At 39.8% G+C, this 19,855-nt stretch overlaps 1 protein-coding gene across 1 annotated transcript; it reads right to left on the reverse strand.

The window, feature by feature from the left end:
- Nucleotides 1-9,090: 9,090 nt before the first annotated feature.
- On the reverse strand, nt 9,091-18,408 carry LOC121579597 (transcriptional activator protein Pur-alpha). Its single transcript, XM_041894337.2, has 2 exons — nt 18,276-18,408; nt 9,091-12,140 (listed from the first exon to the last, which is right to left on the reverse strand). The coding sequence occupies exon 2, from the start codon at nt 12,061-12,063 to the stop codon at nt 11,206-11,208; it is 858 nt and encodes a 285-aa protein (XP_041750271.1). The 5' UTR covers nt 12,064-12,140; nt 18,276-18,408; the 3' UTR covers nt 9,091-11,205.
- Nucleotides 18,409-19,855: the final 1,447 nt, after the last annotated feature.

Genomic DNA, 19,855 nt, shown 5'->3' on the forward strand with positions numbered 1-19,855 from the left:
TATTTTCATGTTCAGTTCAGTTCATATAATTTTTAAGTATTCATTAAGGTGTCTGTAATAGAATGCTTGTCATAAACTAATGTAGACATTAATAAATGCATTTCTATAGCAGTGTTAATTTGGTCAACAAAAATAGTCACTAAAATATTTGTGAAATACCTATTGAAAAAGTGGCAATTGGCGAGACTATAGCTGACTAAATAGACCCAGAAAAACCGATTAACTAACTGAAAATTATTTTTCATTTCAGTTGACTAAAACGAGACAAGATTCTCTGTGACTAAAATCTGACTAAGTGGACTAGACAAGAGTTTTTGGAGAGATTGAGAACTTAAAAGATAAGCACAATTATACTGAAAAATATATAAATGCAACGTGTAAAGTGTTGTTCCCATGTTTCATGAGCTGAAATAAAAGATCCCAGAAATGTTCCATACCCACAAAAAGTGTATTTCTCTCAAATGCTATGCACAAATTTGTTTATATCCCTGTTAGTGAGCATTTCTCCTTTGCCAAGATAATCCATCCACCTGACAGGTGTGGCATATCAAGAAGCTGATTAAACAGCATGATCATTACACAGGTGCGCCTTGTGCTGGGGACAATAAGAGGCCACTCTAAAATGTGAAGTTTTGTCACACAACACAGTGCCACAGACATCTCAAGTTTCGAGGGAGCATGCAATTGGCATGCTTACTGCAAGAACATCTATCAGAGTTGTTGCCAGAGAATTTAATGTTCATTTCTCTACCATAAGCCGCCTCCAACGTCGTTTAAGAGAACGAGAAGCAGTACGTCCAACCGGCCTCACAACCGCAGACCACGTGTATGGCGTCGTGTGGGCGAGCAGTTTGCTGATGTCAATGTTGTGAACAGAGTGCCCCATGGTGGCGGTCGGGTTATGGTATGGGCAGGTATAAGCTACGGACAACGAACACAATTAAATTTTATCGATGGCAATTTGAATGCACAAATATACCGTGATGAGATCCTGAGGCCCACTGTGAGGCCCATTTTGTTTAAGGTATCTGTGACGAACAGATGCATATCTGTATTCCCAGTCATGTGAAATCCATAGATTAGGGCCTAATGAATTTATTTCAATTGACTGATTTCCTCATATGAATTGTAACTCAGTAAAATCATTGAAATTGTTGCAGGTTGCGTTTATATTTTTGTTCAGTATATAATACAAATTGTAATTCGGAACATATCAGACGAAATGGGTGATGGACAACCACAAATTTAAACAGCATCAGCTATCCAAGCACGGCGCTTGTAACGCCAGGGTAGTGGGTTCGATCCCCGGGACCACCCATACACTAAAATGTATGCACGCATGACTGTAAGTCGCTTTGGATAAAAGCGTCTGCTAAATGGCATATTATTATTATTATTATACAAATTAATACATACCATACGAAATGTAACATATCATAAAAAATGGAGTGTCTCGGATTTATGTACAGAATAATACGAAAGGTTCTGAGACCAGGTTGGTTAGATACCTGGTTAAGAAACACAAGCTGCTTTACAAAATTAAAAACAATAGCAGCATTAAGTTTAATAGTAAAACAACAGTCTAGCTATGTTTCTCTCCCTTGAGTATAGAAACCTTTTTGAATTTGTAGTCTCGCTCAACCCTCACACTTTCCCCACTGCATTTCATAGCCAAGTTCTGTAGCCCAAGTAGTAGTCTCCCTCTTTTCCTCAGAGAAAACTACTTGATGCTACCCACTGGTTGAATCAGCGTTGTTTCAACATCATTTCAACCCAAAAAATATGTGTGTTGACGTTGAATCAACGTGGAGAACTGATTGGATTAGCAAAAGTAATCAATTTAAGGGAATTGTTGCTTTTTTTCACCCAACATTTAACCTAAATCCAATGACATGGTGACATTTTTGTTGATTTCACGTTAGTTGACAACTCAACCAAATGTTATCTCCCGAGTGGCGCAGTAGTCTAAGGCACTGCATCGCAGTGCTCGCTGTGCCACTAGAGATCCTGGTTCGAATCCAGGCTCTGCCGTAGCCGGGAGACCAATGGGGCGGCGCACAATTGGCCCAGCGTCGTCCAGGGTAGGGGAGGGAATGGCCGGCAGGGAGGTAGCTCAGTTGGTAGAGCATGGTGTTTGCAACGCCAGGGTTGTGTGTTCGATTCCTACGGGGGGCCAGTATGATAAAATAATGTATGCACTAACTGTAAATCGCTCTGGATAAGAGCGTCTGCTAAATGACGTAAATGTAAATCAAAACTATATGTTGAACTGACATCTGGGCCCAGTGGTTAGCCATTAACGTTCAAAAGATATGACCCATAATACTGAAGCGACGTTTTTTTCTTTCTATCGTGCATTGGCGGGCCACATTTAACATTCATAAAGTAAAACTAGGCTTCTTGCGGACCGTTTGTTTAGGCTACAACTTGTTAGGTCATGTTACCTCATTAGCTAACTATAGCTAATAATCTGGGGCGCATTCAGCAGGAAGCAACGTTTTGGAATGTTCAGATAGAAATATGCTATGTAGAACAAACATGCCTCACATTTTAAATAAGGAATAATGTTGGCTCTATTCAGGATTTTCTATCTGCAACGTTCGAGAACGTTTTGCAACTGAACGTGGCAACGTTCGAGAACGTTTTGCAACTGAACGTGGCCACGCCAACATTAACAATAGCCTATATGCAAACATTTGGTGGCACAGAAAGAAAGGAAAATGAACAACAAACTATTTATTGACTAAATCCCTCGTTCTACTACACTACATCTGACTGGGTAAATCACTTTATTTTGAGTTAATGTGGGCGAGTGACTCAGACTTGAGCACTTGGACAAGGACTTGAGCACGGGGATTTGGACTTCAGTCATAGGGTCTCGTTACTCGACCATTGGTGACTCGGACTTGGACTCGGACTCGAGCACAGGGGACTTGGGACTCGATTTGGACTCGAGGCCTAGAGACTCGACTACATCACTGGGCGAAACGGCCATTAACTCAAGTTCAAAGTCATTAGCCCCCGTTCTACTTTTGGACATTAATGTGGCTGCCGCGTCTGTGGAACGTTGATAACAATGGCAGTCGCTAGGTTTCCATCCAATTGGCAACAGATTTTCATGCGAATATTCAAAAATCTGCATAAAGAAAATATGCGCATTTTCCCACCAGTGGTGTGTTTCCACCAAACGGACTTGTTGCAGATAAAAGTCAGTGCGTGATGACGTAGTACACACAAAATTTACTTTTTCGTTTTAACTTTTCATGTACCAAATAAAAATCTAAAGTTGAATGTGTTTCCATCGCATTTTCCACTCTACTGATAGTTTTGTCACAAAAACTGTTGTGTTAAATAGCAGATGTACCTACTCTGGTCTTGGCACATGCGATGCCAACAACATATACAGTGTGGGTAGGCTGTGAGGGTAGGCTTGTCTACATGAAGAGATTATTATGGAGAAGAGCTAAAATATTTTTATTTGACAAACAGCAGGCAAGCATCAATCATCATGTCACCAGAATAAGATATTCGATATTTATTGGAAAGGAACATAAAGCTCATCACTTTCACAACCCTGTGAAGTTCGTCATAACTTATGTCATCTGTAGCCTAATAAACTGCATGGTTTCCCGAGTCGTAGTGGGAGGACCACACAACATATCATCTTGTGACTCCAAGTTTACTTCCATATGATGGTTATTATATCAATATTTGCGCATAAAGGCGTTTCCACCGCCATTTCTCGCATAATTAATTTTACTGACACAAAATATTCAGCCATGTCAAATGTACAAATGAGCTGTTGGCATTTATAAAATTGTACCGAAACTTCCTGTTTCCATCACTACTGTCAAGATTTTTTTTATATATGGCATGACTTAACTTGCATAAAAACTGTGGATGGGAGTGACAGAGTGATGGAGGTGCAACCTATAGCCTACTACTTTGCCAACTGGTCCTTTACTACTCTCTCTCGCTGCGCTCCTGTGTGTCTGTTTGTTTTGTATGTAATGTCTATGTGGCTGAATTATTAGGAATTTACATGGCCAGATAATTGTTATATATTCTTATACAGTGCATTCGCAAAGTATTCAGACCCCTTGACTTTTTCCACATTTTGTCACGTTACAGCCTTATTCTAAAATGGATTAAATAAATTAAAAATCCTCATCAATCTACACACAATACCCCATAATGACAAAGCAAAAACAGGTTTTCAGAAATTTTAGCTAATTTATTAAAAATTAAAAATAGATTATTTACATAAGTATTCAAACCCTTTGCTATGAGACTCAAAATTGAGCTCAGGTGCATCCTGTTTCCATGGATCATCCTTGAGATGTTTATACAACTTGATTGGAATCCACCTGTGGTCAATTCAATTGATTGGACAATATCTGTCTATATAAGGTCCCACAGTTGACAGTGCATGTCAGAGCAAAAACCAAGCCATGAGGTCGAAGGAATTGTCCGTAGAGCTCCAGGACAGGATTGTGTCGAGGACATATCTGTGGAAGGGTACCAAAAAATGTCTGCAGCATTGAAGGTCCCCAAGAACACAGTGGCCTCCATCATTCTTGAAGGACAACCATCTCTGCAACACTCCACCAATCAGGCCTTTATGGTAGAGTGGCCAGACGGAAGCCACTCCTCAGTAAAAGGCACATGACAGCCCGCTTGGAGTTTGCCAAAAGGCACCTAAAGACTCTCAGACCATGAGAAACAAGATTATCTGGTCTGATGAACCCAACATTGAACTCTTTGGCCTAAATGCCAAGCGTCATATCTGGAGGAAACCTGGCACCATCCCTATGGTGAAGCATGGTGGTGGCAGCATCATGCTGTGGGGATGCAAAGGATCGAGGCAAAGATAAACGGCAAAGTACAGAGAGATCCTTGATGAAAACCTGCTCCAGAGCGCTCAGGACCTCAGACTGGGGTGAAGGTTCACCTTCCAACAGGACAACGACCCTAAGCACACAGCCAAGCTAACACAGGAGTGGCTTCGGGACAAGTCTCTGAATGTCCTTGAGTGGCCCAGCCAGAGCCCGGACTTGAAGCCGATAGAACATCTCTGGAGAGTCCTGAAAATAGCTGTGCAGCGACGCTCCCCATCCAACCTGACAGAGCTTGAGAGGATCTGCAGAGAAGAATATGAGAAACTCCCCAAATACAGGTGTTCCAAGCTTGTAGCGTCATACTCAAGAAGACTCAAGGCTGTAATCGCTGCCAAAGGTGCTTCAACAAAGTACTGAGTAAAGGTCTGAATACAGGTAAATGTGATATTTCCATTTTTAATACATTTGCTAAAATTTCAAAAAAACTGTTTTTGCTTTGTCATTATGGGGTATTGTGTGTAGATTGATGAGGGGGGAAAAAAAACAATTTAATCAATTTTAGAATAAGGCTGTAACTTAACAAAATGTGGAAAAAGTCAAACGGTCTGAATACTTTCCGAATGCACTGTATATAACCAGGTTTCCATTCAACCTTTTTATTTGAGTAAAGTACATATAGGATTTTTTTTTTTTATCACTCCAGGCCTGATGGAAAACAGCAAATTTGTCAGTAAACTTAACAAATGTCGACAAAACAAAACAGCTAGACGAGGTGGGATCTTTTTATGATGGTCAAATTAATTATGCGACAAATGGAGGTGGAAACAGTTATGCACAAATATTGATATAATAACCATCATATCGAAGTCAACTTGGAGTCATGCGATGACATGTTGTGTGGTCCTCCCACTACGACTCGGGAAAGCATGCAGTTTATTAAGCAGATGAAATCAGTTATGAATTTAACAGGGTGGTGAAAGTGCAAGCGTGATGAGCTTGATGCAAATTTTCAATAAATATCGAGGGTCTTATTCTGGTCACATGATGATCGATGCTTGGCTGCCGTTTGACAAATTAAATTAATCTAGCTGTTTTGTCCATATTCATCTCATCATGTAGGCTATACCCGCACTGTATCTGCCAGCTGTTGGCTAGAGCGCACGTGCCAATACCAGAGTGGGCACACTCCCTATATAATGCAATTTTTTTGAGGGGCAAAACCATCAGTAGAGTTGAATATCCAATGGAAACCCATTTAACTTGTATTTTTTATTCGGTACATGGGAATTTAACTGCAAAAGTGATATTTATGTGCACTATGTCATCACGCACAGATTTATCTCTGGTGGGAAAATGCTAATTTTATTTATGCAGATTTTAGAATATTTGCATGAAAATCTGTTGCCAACTGGATGGAAACATAGCTAGTGTTTGTCATATTTCTGCTGTTGGGAAGAGAATAGGATATGTTATTATAGGAATTATAGGAAATATGTTGTTAGGACAAGGCTATGTATGTTTGTGGACATGGAAGTCAGTGATTTATGTTTACTATAGGTTAATGAGGGAATACAAATGTAATGTGAATAAAATCAAATGGCATTTAGTTGACGCAAATGGCCCACTGTTTTCGTCATTTTGACAGCTAGACTAAATCATTATTCAAATGACAAATGTGACTAAGAATTAATTATATTTTAGTTAAAATGACTAAGACTAAATCTAAAAAATGGTGCCAAAATGAACAGTTCTATAGCTACCAAAATGGCTGCGCTGCGTGGTGGCTTAAACTTCACCCCTGTCAGTCATATAGGGTTAACACATATCATTGGTTAGGAAACATCCTCTCACCTTACGCTCCCATTTCATCCACCATTATTTCCCGCTCATATGAAAGTTAAGTTCCAATTTTTTCCAAAAACGTATCGCAAGCGAGGCATATTTGCGTTAAGACTGAGCTTTTGGGCAGCATTGGTCCATTTCCCTCACTCATCAAAAAGGGACGTGGAATGACTACTGTAATGCAGTTGAATTTGAGTTATGATAAGGGCAAGTCTTTGCAATTCATCTACCATTTCCATTTGTCCTTATGATATTGTAGCAAATGTGGAGGTAGCCCGATTGGGACTTGCACCCGACAGGTCCCTGTGACTGTCAGTCCAACAGTTTAAACATTCAACCAAGAGGCTCAGACCTCTTGTCTTGTCGAGGTCCCTGTTGTACTGAGGTTGCTACTCTATCCCCTTCCATCAGAAGCTAGTCCCCACAAGTCCATCATACTATCCCGATGGGACACTTCAATGGCCTCCTTGCACGCCATCCCACTTCTGACACCAATTGGTTCAAAAGAGTGAGTCACCAGACATGAGACATCCATGTCACTATGAAGATTGTGGATTGGTTAGATAGAGACACCTGCTGGCCAAAAGCACAAGCTGACTAGTGCCAGCACAACATGCAACATGTATCACTCTGTAGTTTACTGCAGTAGACGTGAATGTGTTTGTCATCATAGAAATCATAAATATTGCCACTGTAGCAGTGTTGAGTTTGCCCTCCTAGAAGTAGGCCACATGGCCCTTTTGGGTCAATGAATAATGAATTTGACTAAACATACTGGGCAGGCAATGTAAATACATACCCATACCAGTGGAGGCTGCTGAGGGGAGGACAGCTCATAATTAATGGTTGGAACGGAGCGAATGGCATCAACCATGTGTTTGGTGTATTTAATACCATTCCACTAATTCTGCTCCAGCCATTACCACGAGCCCATCCTCCCCAATTAAGGTGCCACCAACCTCCTGTGACCTGTACCTTTCTTTGTGTTATATTTCAATGTTTACATGGCCTTTGCATCTCAAATAGCAGGTCTCCTTCTGTTCTAACTTCTGTCATGTTTCATGCTTTGTGTGGACCCCAGGAAGAGTAGCTGCTGCTTTTGCAACAGCTAATATGGATCCTAATAAAATACCAAATAATACATATCAGTGCTAGTCCTGAAGCTTCTCATAACCCTACAAATCTGAAATCAGTAGCATGTTTTAGTCTCTCCACTGGCAGTGCAGGTGGTGGTTGCTCTAGTAAGCCAGCAGTGACAAATATATTCAAAATCTATAGATTCAAGCACTCAATTGTTCCCTTCTGACTTCAAATCGCACATTGATGTTAATGGGAGGTCTGCACACACATTTGAGATGTGTGCAGATTTCAAGTTAGGATTATGACATACAGTATGTGCTGTCAATTCCAAATCAGGTGGTTACAGTTGGAAGCTGTGAGCTCATGACATGGAAACATAGAACCAATTAGCTACTACACATGGTGATAGAACATTGAGCTGTGAGTGTTAGTTTGGCAAAACGAAAAAGACAGAATCCTTCTAGGATCAAACACAAAATGCATATCAAAAAGCACTGCCAACCATATAACCAATTTTTACATAGTAAGTAAATAATCAGAAACATGAAATAGGCCACATGATACAGTTTTATCTGATTGAAGAGCGTTTCTGGAGGTTACCAATATTCATAACCCAATTAGACAGTGAGTAGAAAAACCCTGCCCAGTTTGGCAATCCTACATTGCCATTTGTTACAAGAGAGAACCTCATGAGAAAAAGCACATACATATTGAAGATACATTTGTCAGATGTGGGTAAATTAAATGTATTAAAATTTTATTACAATTTGTAAAATGTGCATAAATGATATTCGATGCATCACCACCGAATGAGTTAATCCATAATCGTCTTTGAAAAGGGAAGCAACATGAGAGAAAAAAAGACATTCCTTGTTGAGATCATTTCAAACAAATATTGGTCAGACATTTCATCCAGCTAGGAAAGCAATGTGCTACAAACAACCACTGAAGACAGGAGTTCACCATACACCTTCATAAGTATCGTACCGGTACCAAAGCACCGTTTTAAATCAAATCAGGAAACATGGCTGCATGCTGCTTTCCCTTTTAACCAAAACTCAACATATATTCTCAGCCCCTACAATCACCCCACCCCATCACTTCACTCTTCCCAAGCCAGAGGGAGAGGTGATAGAGGCCCATGAGACAGACGATACTATTCCTCATCCTCAGCATGTTAGTTAGTGTGAATGTTATTGCGTCGGTTTTGCCCTCATCAGGCAGGATGAAGCTTGCTTTGTTAGATTGATTTCTCCTCCCAGACCTTTGTTTAAGTGCAGATAAAGGCATATAAAACCTTGAAGAGAAATAAACATGGAATTCAGCCACATGCTTTCAAATATTAATCATATATTTAATTGATATACATATATTGCCACCATTGGCACATACGATATTGCACACAGTAATGAAATGTTGCACTGAAAAGAAAAAAGAAAATATCCGTTGTGAGCAAAAAAACATTCAAAATTACAAATAATGTGAAATAACATTGAAAAGTTCAAACAAAAAACTAAAACAAAATAAGACATGCTTACTACTCCCCTGTAATTGAGGTCTTTAGCAACTTACAAATTACACATTACTGCCCAAGTCGTAGAACTACACACAGAGAATATCACAAGGGGGGCTCCAACAAGCGTTCTGAATCCAGTCCACAGTGATGTTTCCAGTCAGCCCCTGCTCTCCGCTCCACCTCACCGGGCTGGGCCTGTGAAGAGCAGGTTTCTCTGCATCGTCTTCTAGGTGACCACCCCCTTCCATGCTTACATGTAGGCCGATACCTGGATGGCTTGGGGATGGGAGTGAGGTTGGGGAAGGGGGAGGAAGGTTGCAGAAAACGCTTAGTAATCTGCCCCTTTTCTTTAGGGTTCTTTAGCACCACAAGTTATGCTGTGGCATACCGGGGAATACATGGGGAAAAGAATAACCCAAGCCATGATCCAAAGCACCAGGCCAGCATGTAAGCATGCGGAGTGTGTAAGGCACCAGGTTGTTAATATGCTGAAGAGGACACACCCATTTGGGTATCATTAACACCAGTAGCGCCAATCAGGGGGCTCAAGGACAGTTAGGCCTGCTGCTTTTCACTCCAATCTGCCAAGTGATCTTTCCACTGAATACTAAGGTACATTTGTCATGGTCTGATTTATTGCCAGCTTCTTTGGAAACTGACAAGGTTTATAAAACTTGATGAGATATCCAGAGTCATACCAGCATTCAAGCTAAAGAGTTGAGCATTGTCAGGGATGAAAACCAGCTTGGAGAGAGGTCCTTGAGCCACAATGTTGGAAAACTAACATCAGGCTTTGTACAGGTAAACATGCAGCAACAAAACTCATTGGCACCTTGGCATCCTATTGGTTGACTGATATTTTCTGTTCCTTTGTGTGTCAAATTCCCCAACAGAAAACCTCTGTTCCATAAGTGCTGACATTGACATACATTTCAGATTCACAAAACCATGCTTTACTTTTTGTTTTAGCACTCAATAGACCATGAAGCCAATTAGGTGGTGCTAGCAGGGTTGAGTGCTCTATTTTACAAATATGCTGTTCTCAAGCACTTGTCATGTCATTTGCTGCATGTTGTCACTGCACTTCCTTAATCTAAGACGAGTACCTTTCTAAAAAACACATTGCATGACAACGAGACACAAAGGTAGTCTATAGTATACCAATCTGCATGACGACAACTTCAATTTCAAACAAAAGTTACAACAGTTATATTCCTTTTGAAGGTATTCATGTCGAGTTCCATTGACCAGTTCAATGTGTTCGAGTTTGATGCAATGCAATGCACAAGAGAGAGTGAGCACTTATTTCCTTGCATGACATTGCCTATGTACCTTTTTCAGACTGCATGACATCTAAACAAAATTCCTATGCAGGCCTAGCCCTCATACATTTATGATTTGTGTAAACACATCTCTACTCACAGGTAAAGGTAAATAGGGTGGCAAGTACACAATGACAACCCTTTAAAAAGGTTTTACATTTTGGTTAAAAAAAAACTAAAATATCTGATTTGTGCTGAAGTCATTAGCTCACTTTCTATAACTCGGCAATAATTCCATTTGAAAATTGCAAACACTTTTTATAATAGCTTTAACGTGTACAAAAGGTATTGGTTAATAAGGGAAATAAACACTCAGTTCTTTATCATCTGTCATCAAGTAGGAAACACGGTTCATATATAATGTTATTACTTTGTTTAGCAGCCGCTTACTGTATTAATGGTGGATAAGTGGGTAACATCCAGCGATGGGTGACAACATGTCATTACTGTCAGTTTGTGTAGGTTTCTTTTTTGTGGGTGGTGCTCCCTTGGAGTTAAACAGTTACAGTTAAATCTTTAGATCTCTTTCTTTTTACAGTAAAGTTTTTAATTATAATTTCTCTTTTTGTTATTTTGATTACTTTTTTTTGCATGTTTTTGCGCTATATCAATCCTCGTCCGCATCATCAGCATGCATCTCCTCTTGTTGCTGCATCTCACATGCCCTTTTCTCCCGCTGTTTCTCCTGGATCTTCTTCATCTCCTCCGCGTATTTACAGAACGTATTCCCAAATTTTGACCACACTTTGTAGGGCACCGTGATAGAGTTGCGGTATGTTGGCTTCACCTCGCTTACCCTCATGAACACTCCGTATTTATTGGAGCCCACGTCGAAGAAAAAGCGTTTGTTGTCCACGGTCAAGGAGGTCCCCTCCGGCAACTCCGCAGGTTCGTCATCTACTCCGTAGTCGTCAATGAGTTTGGCCAAAGCGTCACGAAACTCAATAAGTCCCTGGGCAGGAAGAGCAATCGTCTGGCCTTGCGTGGATCCCAAACCGGGCCCCCGGTTCACGGTCTGTCGAATCCTCAGAAACCGGCCTCTCTGGTTCTCTTTCAGATCCATGTAGTACTTCCGATTCTCCCTGACCAAGAATTCGCTTTTAAGTGCTCGCCTCGGCTCATCCTGTGCGATGTCCGGATTGCTAGGACCTAATTGGGCATAATGTTCGATGAAGTCCCCTAAGTAGTCACGGAACTCTACTGCCACTGACATGGAGAGAGTGAGGCGGCTCTTGTTTCCCCCGGCCCCGACTTCGGCTATCTTCAAGAAGCGGCCTTTTGCGTTCTGCTTCACGTCCAGGTAGAAACGTTTGTTTTGAATGTCAACCCGTTTCGACGCTAGCTCTTGCGTCTCGTGCTGCAGCCCGGAAGCCGAGCCCGCCCCTCCTGTCACTGGGTGCATGGAACCAACGCCCGGGCCCGTGGCTGCTCCTCCCTGCTCACTTCCACTGTCTCTGTCCGCCATGATGCTGCCTGCCTGCCTTCTCCCTCTGTCTACTGCAACCCCACAGCCAGCCAGCCACGCCACCACTCTCGCGAGATCTACACAGAGGGAAATACAAGAACAATATCTATCGAGACCGCCTCAAAGTGGAAATTCTATATTATCCTTTAGGCCTAAATACAGTCGTGGCGCATTCATAAATGAATAGCCGTTTTTCATCACCGTCTAAATGCTCAGGCTATTTTGTTTGATGCAAGCTTACCACTTCAAAACTGAAATCGAAGTTATTATTTTGACAATCAAATTGGATGAAGAGCAATCCAGAAGTGCAGTAAAGCTTGGTATTTTACTTGAATCGTATGCGTAAAACATGAATGAGTAAAATCATATGCGTAAAAAGGGCTTACCTTTACTAATGGAAAAACATGTAGGCCTATTATTCCTCAATAACTGGGGTTATTACTCGTTTATTGCACTGTTGGGTATTGTCTTATGTTTGCGAATGTGTTGTGTATGTTTTTATGATGCAATGGGAAATGGGAAAAGATGGGGACAAAGCAGGGGTGAAATAAAAACGAAGAACTCTGTTTCCCACAAGCCATACATAGAATGCTGACAGCTTATGGTGGCTACAATCCAGTCCAGAGGCTCACATTCAAGGCAACATTTTACATTAGGCTATACATGGGTTAGGGTTGCCCTTGCGGCGTGCAAATACTCTGCACCATCTATTATACTTAGCTATTTGGTTTCACACCAATTATATTTCACACGTTGTTACTCTATCCAATGTAGGCCTACTAATTGACCTTCACTGTTACCATCTGAAAGCCTTGATTCGTGCTATTTGGAAACCTGAGCCGCTTCTCTATTACAAGTATTGTGAGAGAAACCCCCTATTTGGAAACAAAATACAAGAACGTTGCCTGCACAGGCACAGGTCGGTAATGGGCTAAAACAAGACTCCGGCTGCTAGGTTTACTAAGACAGTCTGTTGATTTAAGTGGCTCGGTTTGGCTTATTCATCAATTACAGTTGTCCTTACCAACCTTTCATGTTTCGACCTTGGGATGATATGATTCAATTTAGGCCGAGACAGAGACGCAGTCATGGTGATAGGGTGAGTCTTTCTTTCATACTCCTGTCAATGTAGTCGACTTAGCGTTACCATTCGTTTTGTTAGGCCTACCAAATAGAGAGCAAGCCTACCAAATAGAGTATTTGTTAGGCCTACTAGAAAATAGGCTACATGTCATGAGTGTGCACTTTTATGATACCTACTCGTTTCTCAGATCTATAGGCCTACATTGATCATATTATTTTTTGTAAATTAAAGCCAAGTCTCTTGATTTGAATGCGAAAATAGTAGGCCTAGTGTTCTCACGAGCTCCAAACTGCACAAATAACTTGGAGACAAATGTTCATTTTGGCTATATTTTAATTAAACTTAACATGTCAATTTTACATATTTAAATGTGATAATTGACATAACATATTATTATTATTTATTTGAAATGGAAGTTGTTAAACTGGGAGCCAAAAACTCGATATGTAGGCCTATAGCCTATTATTTAGCTTATTATTATCCTAGTCGTAAAATGAAATCGTATGTCCATCAGTCCAAATGAACAGCTTTCAGAACTATGTTTTTCGTATGTTATCTGTTTATATGCTAATTGTCTTCTAACTTGTGGGAATTAAAAAAGTAGCAACTATATCTAGTCCATCGTTAGCCTATGTAAAATAGCATGTTTTATTGAACAAAAGTAAAACTTCTATCTCGTGTGTAATCGAATAAACAAATTTTAATGCTACATAATTATATTTGCTGAATAATGTTATTTTCTATTGGATTTAAACTTACATTTAATTAATTTAAGTTCCTTTTTAATGGATGTATCATTGGTGAAAAATAGCTATTGCCATTGTCAGGGTGTAAAGGAAGTGTTAAACTATGTATTTGTCAGAAAATGCTAAAGTCACAGCGATTTACGTTGCAATAAAATAAATGTGTATTAGAAGGGAAGAACACGGACACAAATAAGTGTAACCATTATGGGACAAAAACAATTGGAAGGAATTAAATGGATCTAATATTTCGATTATAAGATGCTGATTTGATTGTTAAGTTCCTTCTTATTCAAATGTATTTAATACATTAATATATGACCACACACATCTTCGTTTGATATGTATGATGTTGTGACTCTTTCAGGCCTATAGAACTACCGAATATCTATCAAGAAATAAAACAGATTCAATACTTCCATTTTCTAGTCTAGCCCACATGCAGGCCATCGAATGATATACATTGTTTCGTTCTGGAAATGTTTATTTTGGCAATATATACCTGAATGCCAATGGGAACTTTGTAGGCCTGTAGCCTACTCTGACACAATTCATTTGAAAACTGAAACCTGGGTGTCTGTGCAATGTAGGCCTATTGTCAACTAAATTAAATAAACAAAATTACATTTTATTTATTTTCATTTTAAAAGTGATGTTGACACGAGCGGTAGATGCTTCATCTAGCCTATTTGCAATTGTTTATTTAGCAAACAATTACTGGTCTTGTGTCATCACAGTGAAAATAATATTATTCCTGAATAGACTTTGCTTTAGTGTTTTTCATTTGGCTTCATACAGCCCAAACACTTTGGTTATTTTTTACAGATTGTTGGACAGAGGGTGTAACGTGTAATTTATTTATGAAAGTGGAAAATAGCCCTAATAAATGAAAATTGTCGCTGTTGCTCGAGCAAAGTAATCGTGTATGACGGGACATTTGTTGAAAAAATGGATAGCCTTATCTCAGACGTCAAGTTAAAAAACGTTAACATAGCCTACAAATTGTTTACAAATGTGTTTAATCAAAATGTCCAGGCTACAAGTAGACCGAAGGAAAACTTCTATCGAAAAGGAAACTGCCATGATGTTGCTGAAAAACATTGTTTTATTGCTTCAGTCTCATTTGCAAACTAACAGGACCCATAAAACGTTCTTAGAGAACTGCTCATACCTATAAGCAAGTTATTTAATAACGACAATAGAATTCCATGGATATTTGATCGTGTTTAGCTCTCTCGTCCGTCAGTTCAGAGGCCTCTGTGAGATTTTTTTCACAGCATTTTTTATTTATTGTATGTGATTCTATCCTTCGACTAAGTTATCCCACTGCCTCGTTTTGGATTCACACATCAGACTATAATGTGCTAAGGTAAGATTAAAATGTGTAGCTGATTTTGTACAGAGCCAACAAGAGATAAAGAACATTCACGTTTTATTTATTTTCCCCTAAGTTTGTATTTAGTGCATCCTCCTTTGGCATGGCAGCTTTTGCTCTCTCTTTCTCACACACACACACACACACACACACACACACACACACACACACACACACACACACACACACACTTCTTTAAATATTCGGTTGGTGTTCTGCTTCCACTTGTCATAAGAATGTTCTCATGGGCAAAATTATTTTCTTAACTTGTCTTCTTCATGAGTCCAAAGATTTTGAACTGTGATGGACAAGAACACTGGTTCAATGGTCCCTTGATATTTTATTATTTGGATTCATGCTTTTGACCATCCCCATAACAGTGTTGACTTATCCCCACAACAGGATGACTTATCTTCATGGGCACAAGGGTGAAAGAAGCAGAATAACACAGAAAACAGATCCACCTCTGAAAATAGAGGAATGTTCTGCATTTTCTCACTCAGTAGCAAATCTTACGCTAATTAAGTCTGTAGGCTATATAATTTACATGCATGTTTCATGATGTAAAGTATCTCTAAAATGCAGTCTGAAAAGTTTGTCCCACCTTCCCTGGAGTCACATTGGCATTTTCATATGCTGGTCGATGAGAGTTTCATTTTGTGTGTTCGTTTTGGATCATATGTCAATCTTATAGAAGGGAATGATCAGTTCATACACATTCTCTGATCTTTTGGATAATTTGGCCCAGGATGCTTGTTCCAAAACACACACTGCAAATGAAAGTGATCAAAAGCAAAGGTTGAATACTCTAGAACAAGGGTACTCAACTCTTACCCTACGAGGTCCGAAGCCTGCTGTTTTTCTGTTCTACCTGATAGTGAATTGCATCCACATGGTGTCCCAGGTTTAAATCAGTCCCTGATAAGAGGGGAACAATGGGAAAAAAGCAGTTGAACTGGCTTCGAGGTCCAGAGTTGAGTTTGAGGGCTCTAGAACATGTCCAGCAATCTCATAAAACACTTAAAAAGGTGTCATGTCAGTAAAAGGATTGCCAAAGGATATTGCAGAAAACACTGATAGTCATTTCTTGAGGTAAAATAGCCTAAGTTTGTTGTAGAGGTAATCTATGCTACACTCTTAGAAGAAAACAGTTATTCGGCTGTCCCCATAGGAGAACCCTTTTTGGTTCCACGTAGAACCATTTTGGGTTCCATGTAGAACCCTCTGTGGAAAGGGTCCTACATGGAACCCAAAAAGGTTATACCTGGAACCAAAAGGGTTATAATTGGAACCAAAAAGGGTTCTTCAAAGGTAAATCAATTTGAATTCAATCACTTTTTGACAACATCCCTTTTGATTTAAACAAAACTTTCCATTCATGTTTGCCCATGGAAGAAGTGGTTCGAAAGTTAATTTTTTTTACCTTAATGCCAAGACATTCAGGAAATAAAGGTGCTGAAAGTTGACCCATTTTGCATACCTCGTGCACCATACATTGAGACATCCATATCTTCATCACTGGGAAATATAAACAGTTGAGTTTGATGTCATTTAAAAGCTTACAAACAGTGTTGTCAAAATATTTTATAATTTATAGATATTTTGTATTAAGTACATTTTTATCCTTTTAAAGTCAATTATCTAAAAACGTGTAAACTCAGATATTTTTCATATTCACATATGTTATAGCTTAGATCCTACTTTACATCCTCTGAGGTTTTGTGTTGTGTCTGCTATCAGTTGAGACTCAACATGCTCTTGAATACATTTAAAATAATAGAAATAGGTCCATTCTATGAATTCTATCTCTTCAGACCACTGCAATTTAGTTGGTAGGCTACACTATTAAAATGTAAATTGAATTGAAATGTTTACTTCTAATTACTACCATAAATATTGGCCGCTGGTCCACCCACGTTGAATTTGAACTTAAATGGTCATGTCTATTCTATGATCTATATTTCTATGATTTCAATAAGTTTCATATGGAGGATTGACGGTATAATTTAAAACAGATATCCCCATTCAAGTCAACATTCCCATCTTTGTGGTACCATTTGAAAGTTGACATTTCAATTTTATTCCCATTTTAATACATTTATCAGCCAAAACATGACACCCACCCTTAACCGATGGCGGGCACAACACAAAAACCTCAGAATTATGTAAAATAGGCTCTAAGCTGCAACATAGGCGAATATTTACGCAGTTTTAGATAGGCCTAATTGACGTTAAAGGTTAAAAAATAATGTCACATGTTCTATTAAACTTTTTTTTCACGAAATTATAAAAAAGTTTGACAACCCTGTTTGTAAGCTATTAAATTATATAAATCTCGTTGATATTTTCCAGTGATGAAGACATTGATGTCTCATCCCACTGGGCACACTCTGGTTGAATCAACGTTGTTTCCGTGTCCTTTCAATGAAATTACGTTGAACCAACGTAGAATTGACGTCTGTGCCCGGTGGGGTATGCAAAACAGGTCAACTTTGAGCACCTTTATCTCTTGAATGTTTTGGCATTCACGTCCAAAGAATAACTTTGAGCCCTTCTACAATGTATGGAAGTTTTTGTTCAAATCAAAAGGGGTGCTGTCAAAAAGTGATTGAATTCAAAAGGATTTACCCCAAAGGGTTCTCTTTTGGGTACTGCCAAATAACCATTTTAGGTGCTAGATATCACCTTTTTTTCCTAAGAGTGTATGACTCAAACCCGAGGGCGCTATATAGGTTGTCGGTCTCCATAGGCTTCTGCAGACATGTCTTATAAGCTTCTGTCAATTCACTGCAGTGCCGGTTGTCAACATGGCTTGATTGGCAACTACTTTTGATATTATCGGAAACCTCCTCCATCACGGTAAGGCTGCTGAGGGAAATCGCTTGCAAACCGGAGCACCGATTAAGTGAGAGGATTGCAGTAATGAACCCAATGACATGTAAATAAACCCGTCGTCCTCTTCCCAACGTCATAGACCTATTAACGTGCAACAAGGATAGGCATATCTTACCCCGCTTAGTCTGCAGGCAGAGCGCCTGAACAACCTCGGCGTAGTCTCGTAGCAGACAGACACGAAAAAGGCGAATAACTCCTTGCAGGCCTACTGTCAACACTTATACGGTGGTGCTGCCTCACTGATTCGCCGCTTCACAAGATGGAAAGAAACAGCGAGTCGTGGCATGGAGAGGCACGCACGTAGCCTACAAGTTCAACGCCGCACGCTTGTCCTGTGATGTCAGCACGCTCAGTTACTGGGTGAACTGCAAGAGGCGTGCGCCTCGCACTGTTGCTCTTTAGAAATTGCAGTTTAAGATTTCTCAAACCCGCTAGTACTTTCTCGGTACATGTTTGAAGAGAACCACAAACTGGTGTTGCTTCTTATACCAAATCTATCCCTCCAATTCAAAAGGCATTTAGTCAATTTAATCGTAAGCAATATAAATCGTAATTCATTGAACACACCTTTTTAAATCATTAAAAACATTTTTATTCATTGAAAACCCTGTAGGCCTAGACTTGCTCTTCTGTGGTAAAATAAAGGATGGTCTCGTTTCCCTCCGCATATCCCAATCATGTAGGCCTAATAATTTAACTTCGGTGAGGTTGTAGGTTCTCTTCAATTGGTCGTAAGATAAAACCTACCTGTTTATCCTGAAAGTCGGAGAAATTATACTCCTTATCTTATTTTGTGTGTGTGTGGGGGTGGGGTGGGGGGGGGACGACGACAAGTATTGCATTTTCCTAGAAGATTTGTCATATGACAAGTTAATTAGCCTATAGGGGCGGTTTAATCTCGGACTAATGTGGGTGGTGGTTAAATTTAAATTGCATGGAAAATGTATTTTAATGGATATATTAAATGGTAGTACTACCACTTACAGAATATAAGACAACAACTGAAGAGACCACTTTAAAGAGCCTCATGAAAGAACAGGTAAATTGCATCTCCAGTTGGATGTGATGCGGTTTCAGAACCATGGACAGCGTCATCCTGCTCTTCTATCTCGTGCATTCCACTGGAAGATCATGGAGTGGGCTAGATAGCACTGCTGCCCAAAAGCTTGTCTCATTGGGCATTTCTCATGCTCATCTAGCCCTTTCGTTCGTTGGCCTATTTGTTGGAGAATCTGTGTCAAACCTTGTCAATGGTGTACATGAGTGTTTCTGGCGGAGGGGTGGGGCGATATCAATGACAGACTTTTGACCACTGGGCACAGACATCATTTCAACATCTATTCCACGTTGGTTCAACGTAATTCCGTTGAAATGACGTGGAAACAACGTTTATTCAACCAGTGTGTGCCCAGTGGGTACATTTCAATATGTCTTTATGTGTTGTTCACTGGAGGGTCAAATAAAAATCTCAAGCTTTTTGATGTTGTCAGAGAAGAGGCAATAAACGTTTTTTTATGTGATAAAGTGGGCCAAAATAGTAACGACCCACTGGGCACAGACGTCAATTCAATGTCTATTCCACGTTGGTTCAACGTAATTTTATTGAAATTACATGGAAACAACGATGATTCAACCAGTGTGTGCCAAGTGGGGAGGCTGGGGAGAAATTTTCCTTCAATGTTTTTAGTCAACATC

The sequence above is a fragment of the Coregonus clupeaformis genome, chromosome 13 (genome assembly GCF_020615455.1).
Source record: "Coregonus clupeaformis isolate EN_2021a chromosome 13, ASM2061545v1, whole genome shotgun sequence".
Taxonomy (NCBI): Eukaryota; Metazoa; Chordata; class Actinopteri; order Salmoniformes; family Salmonidae; genus Coregonus; species Coregonus clupeaformis.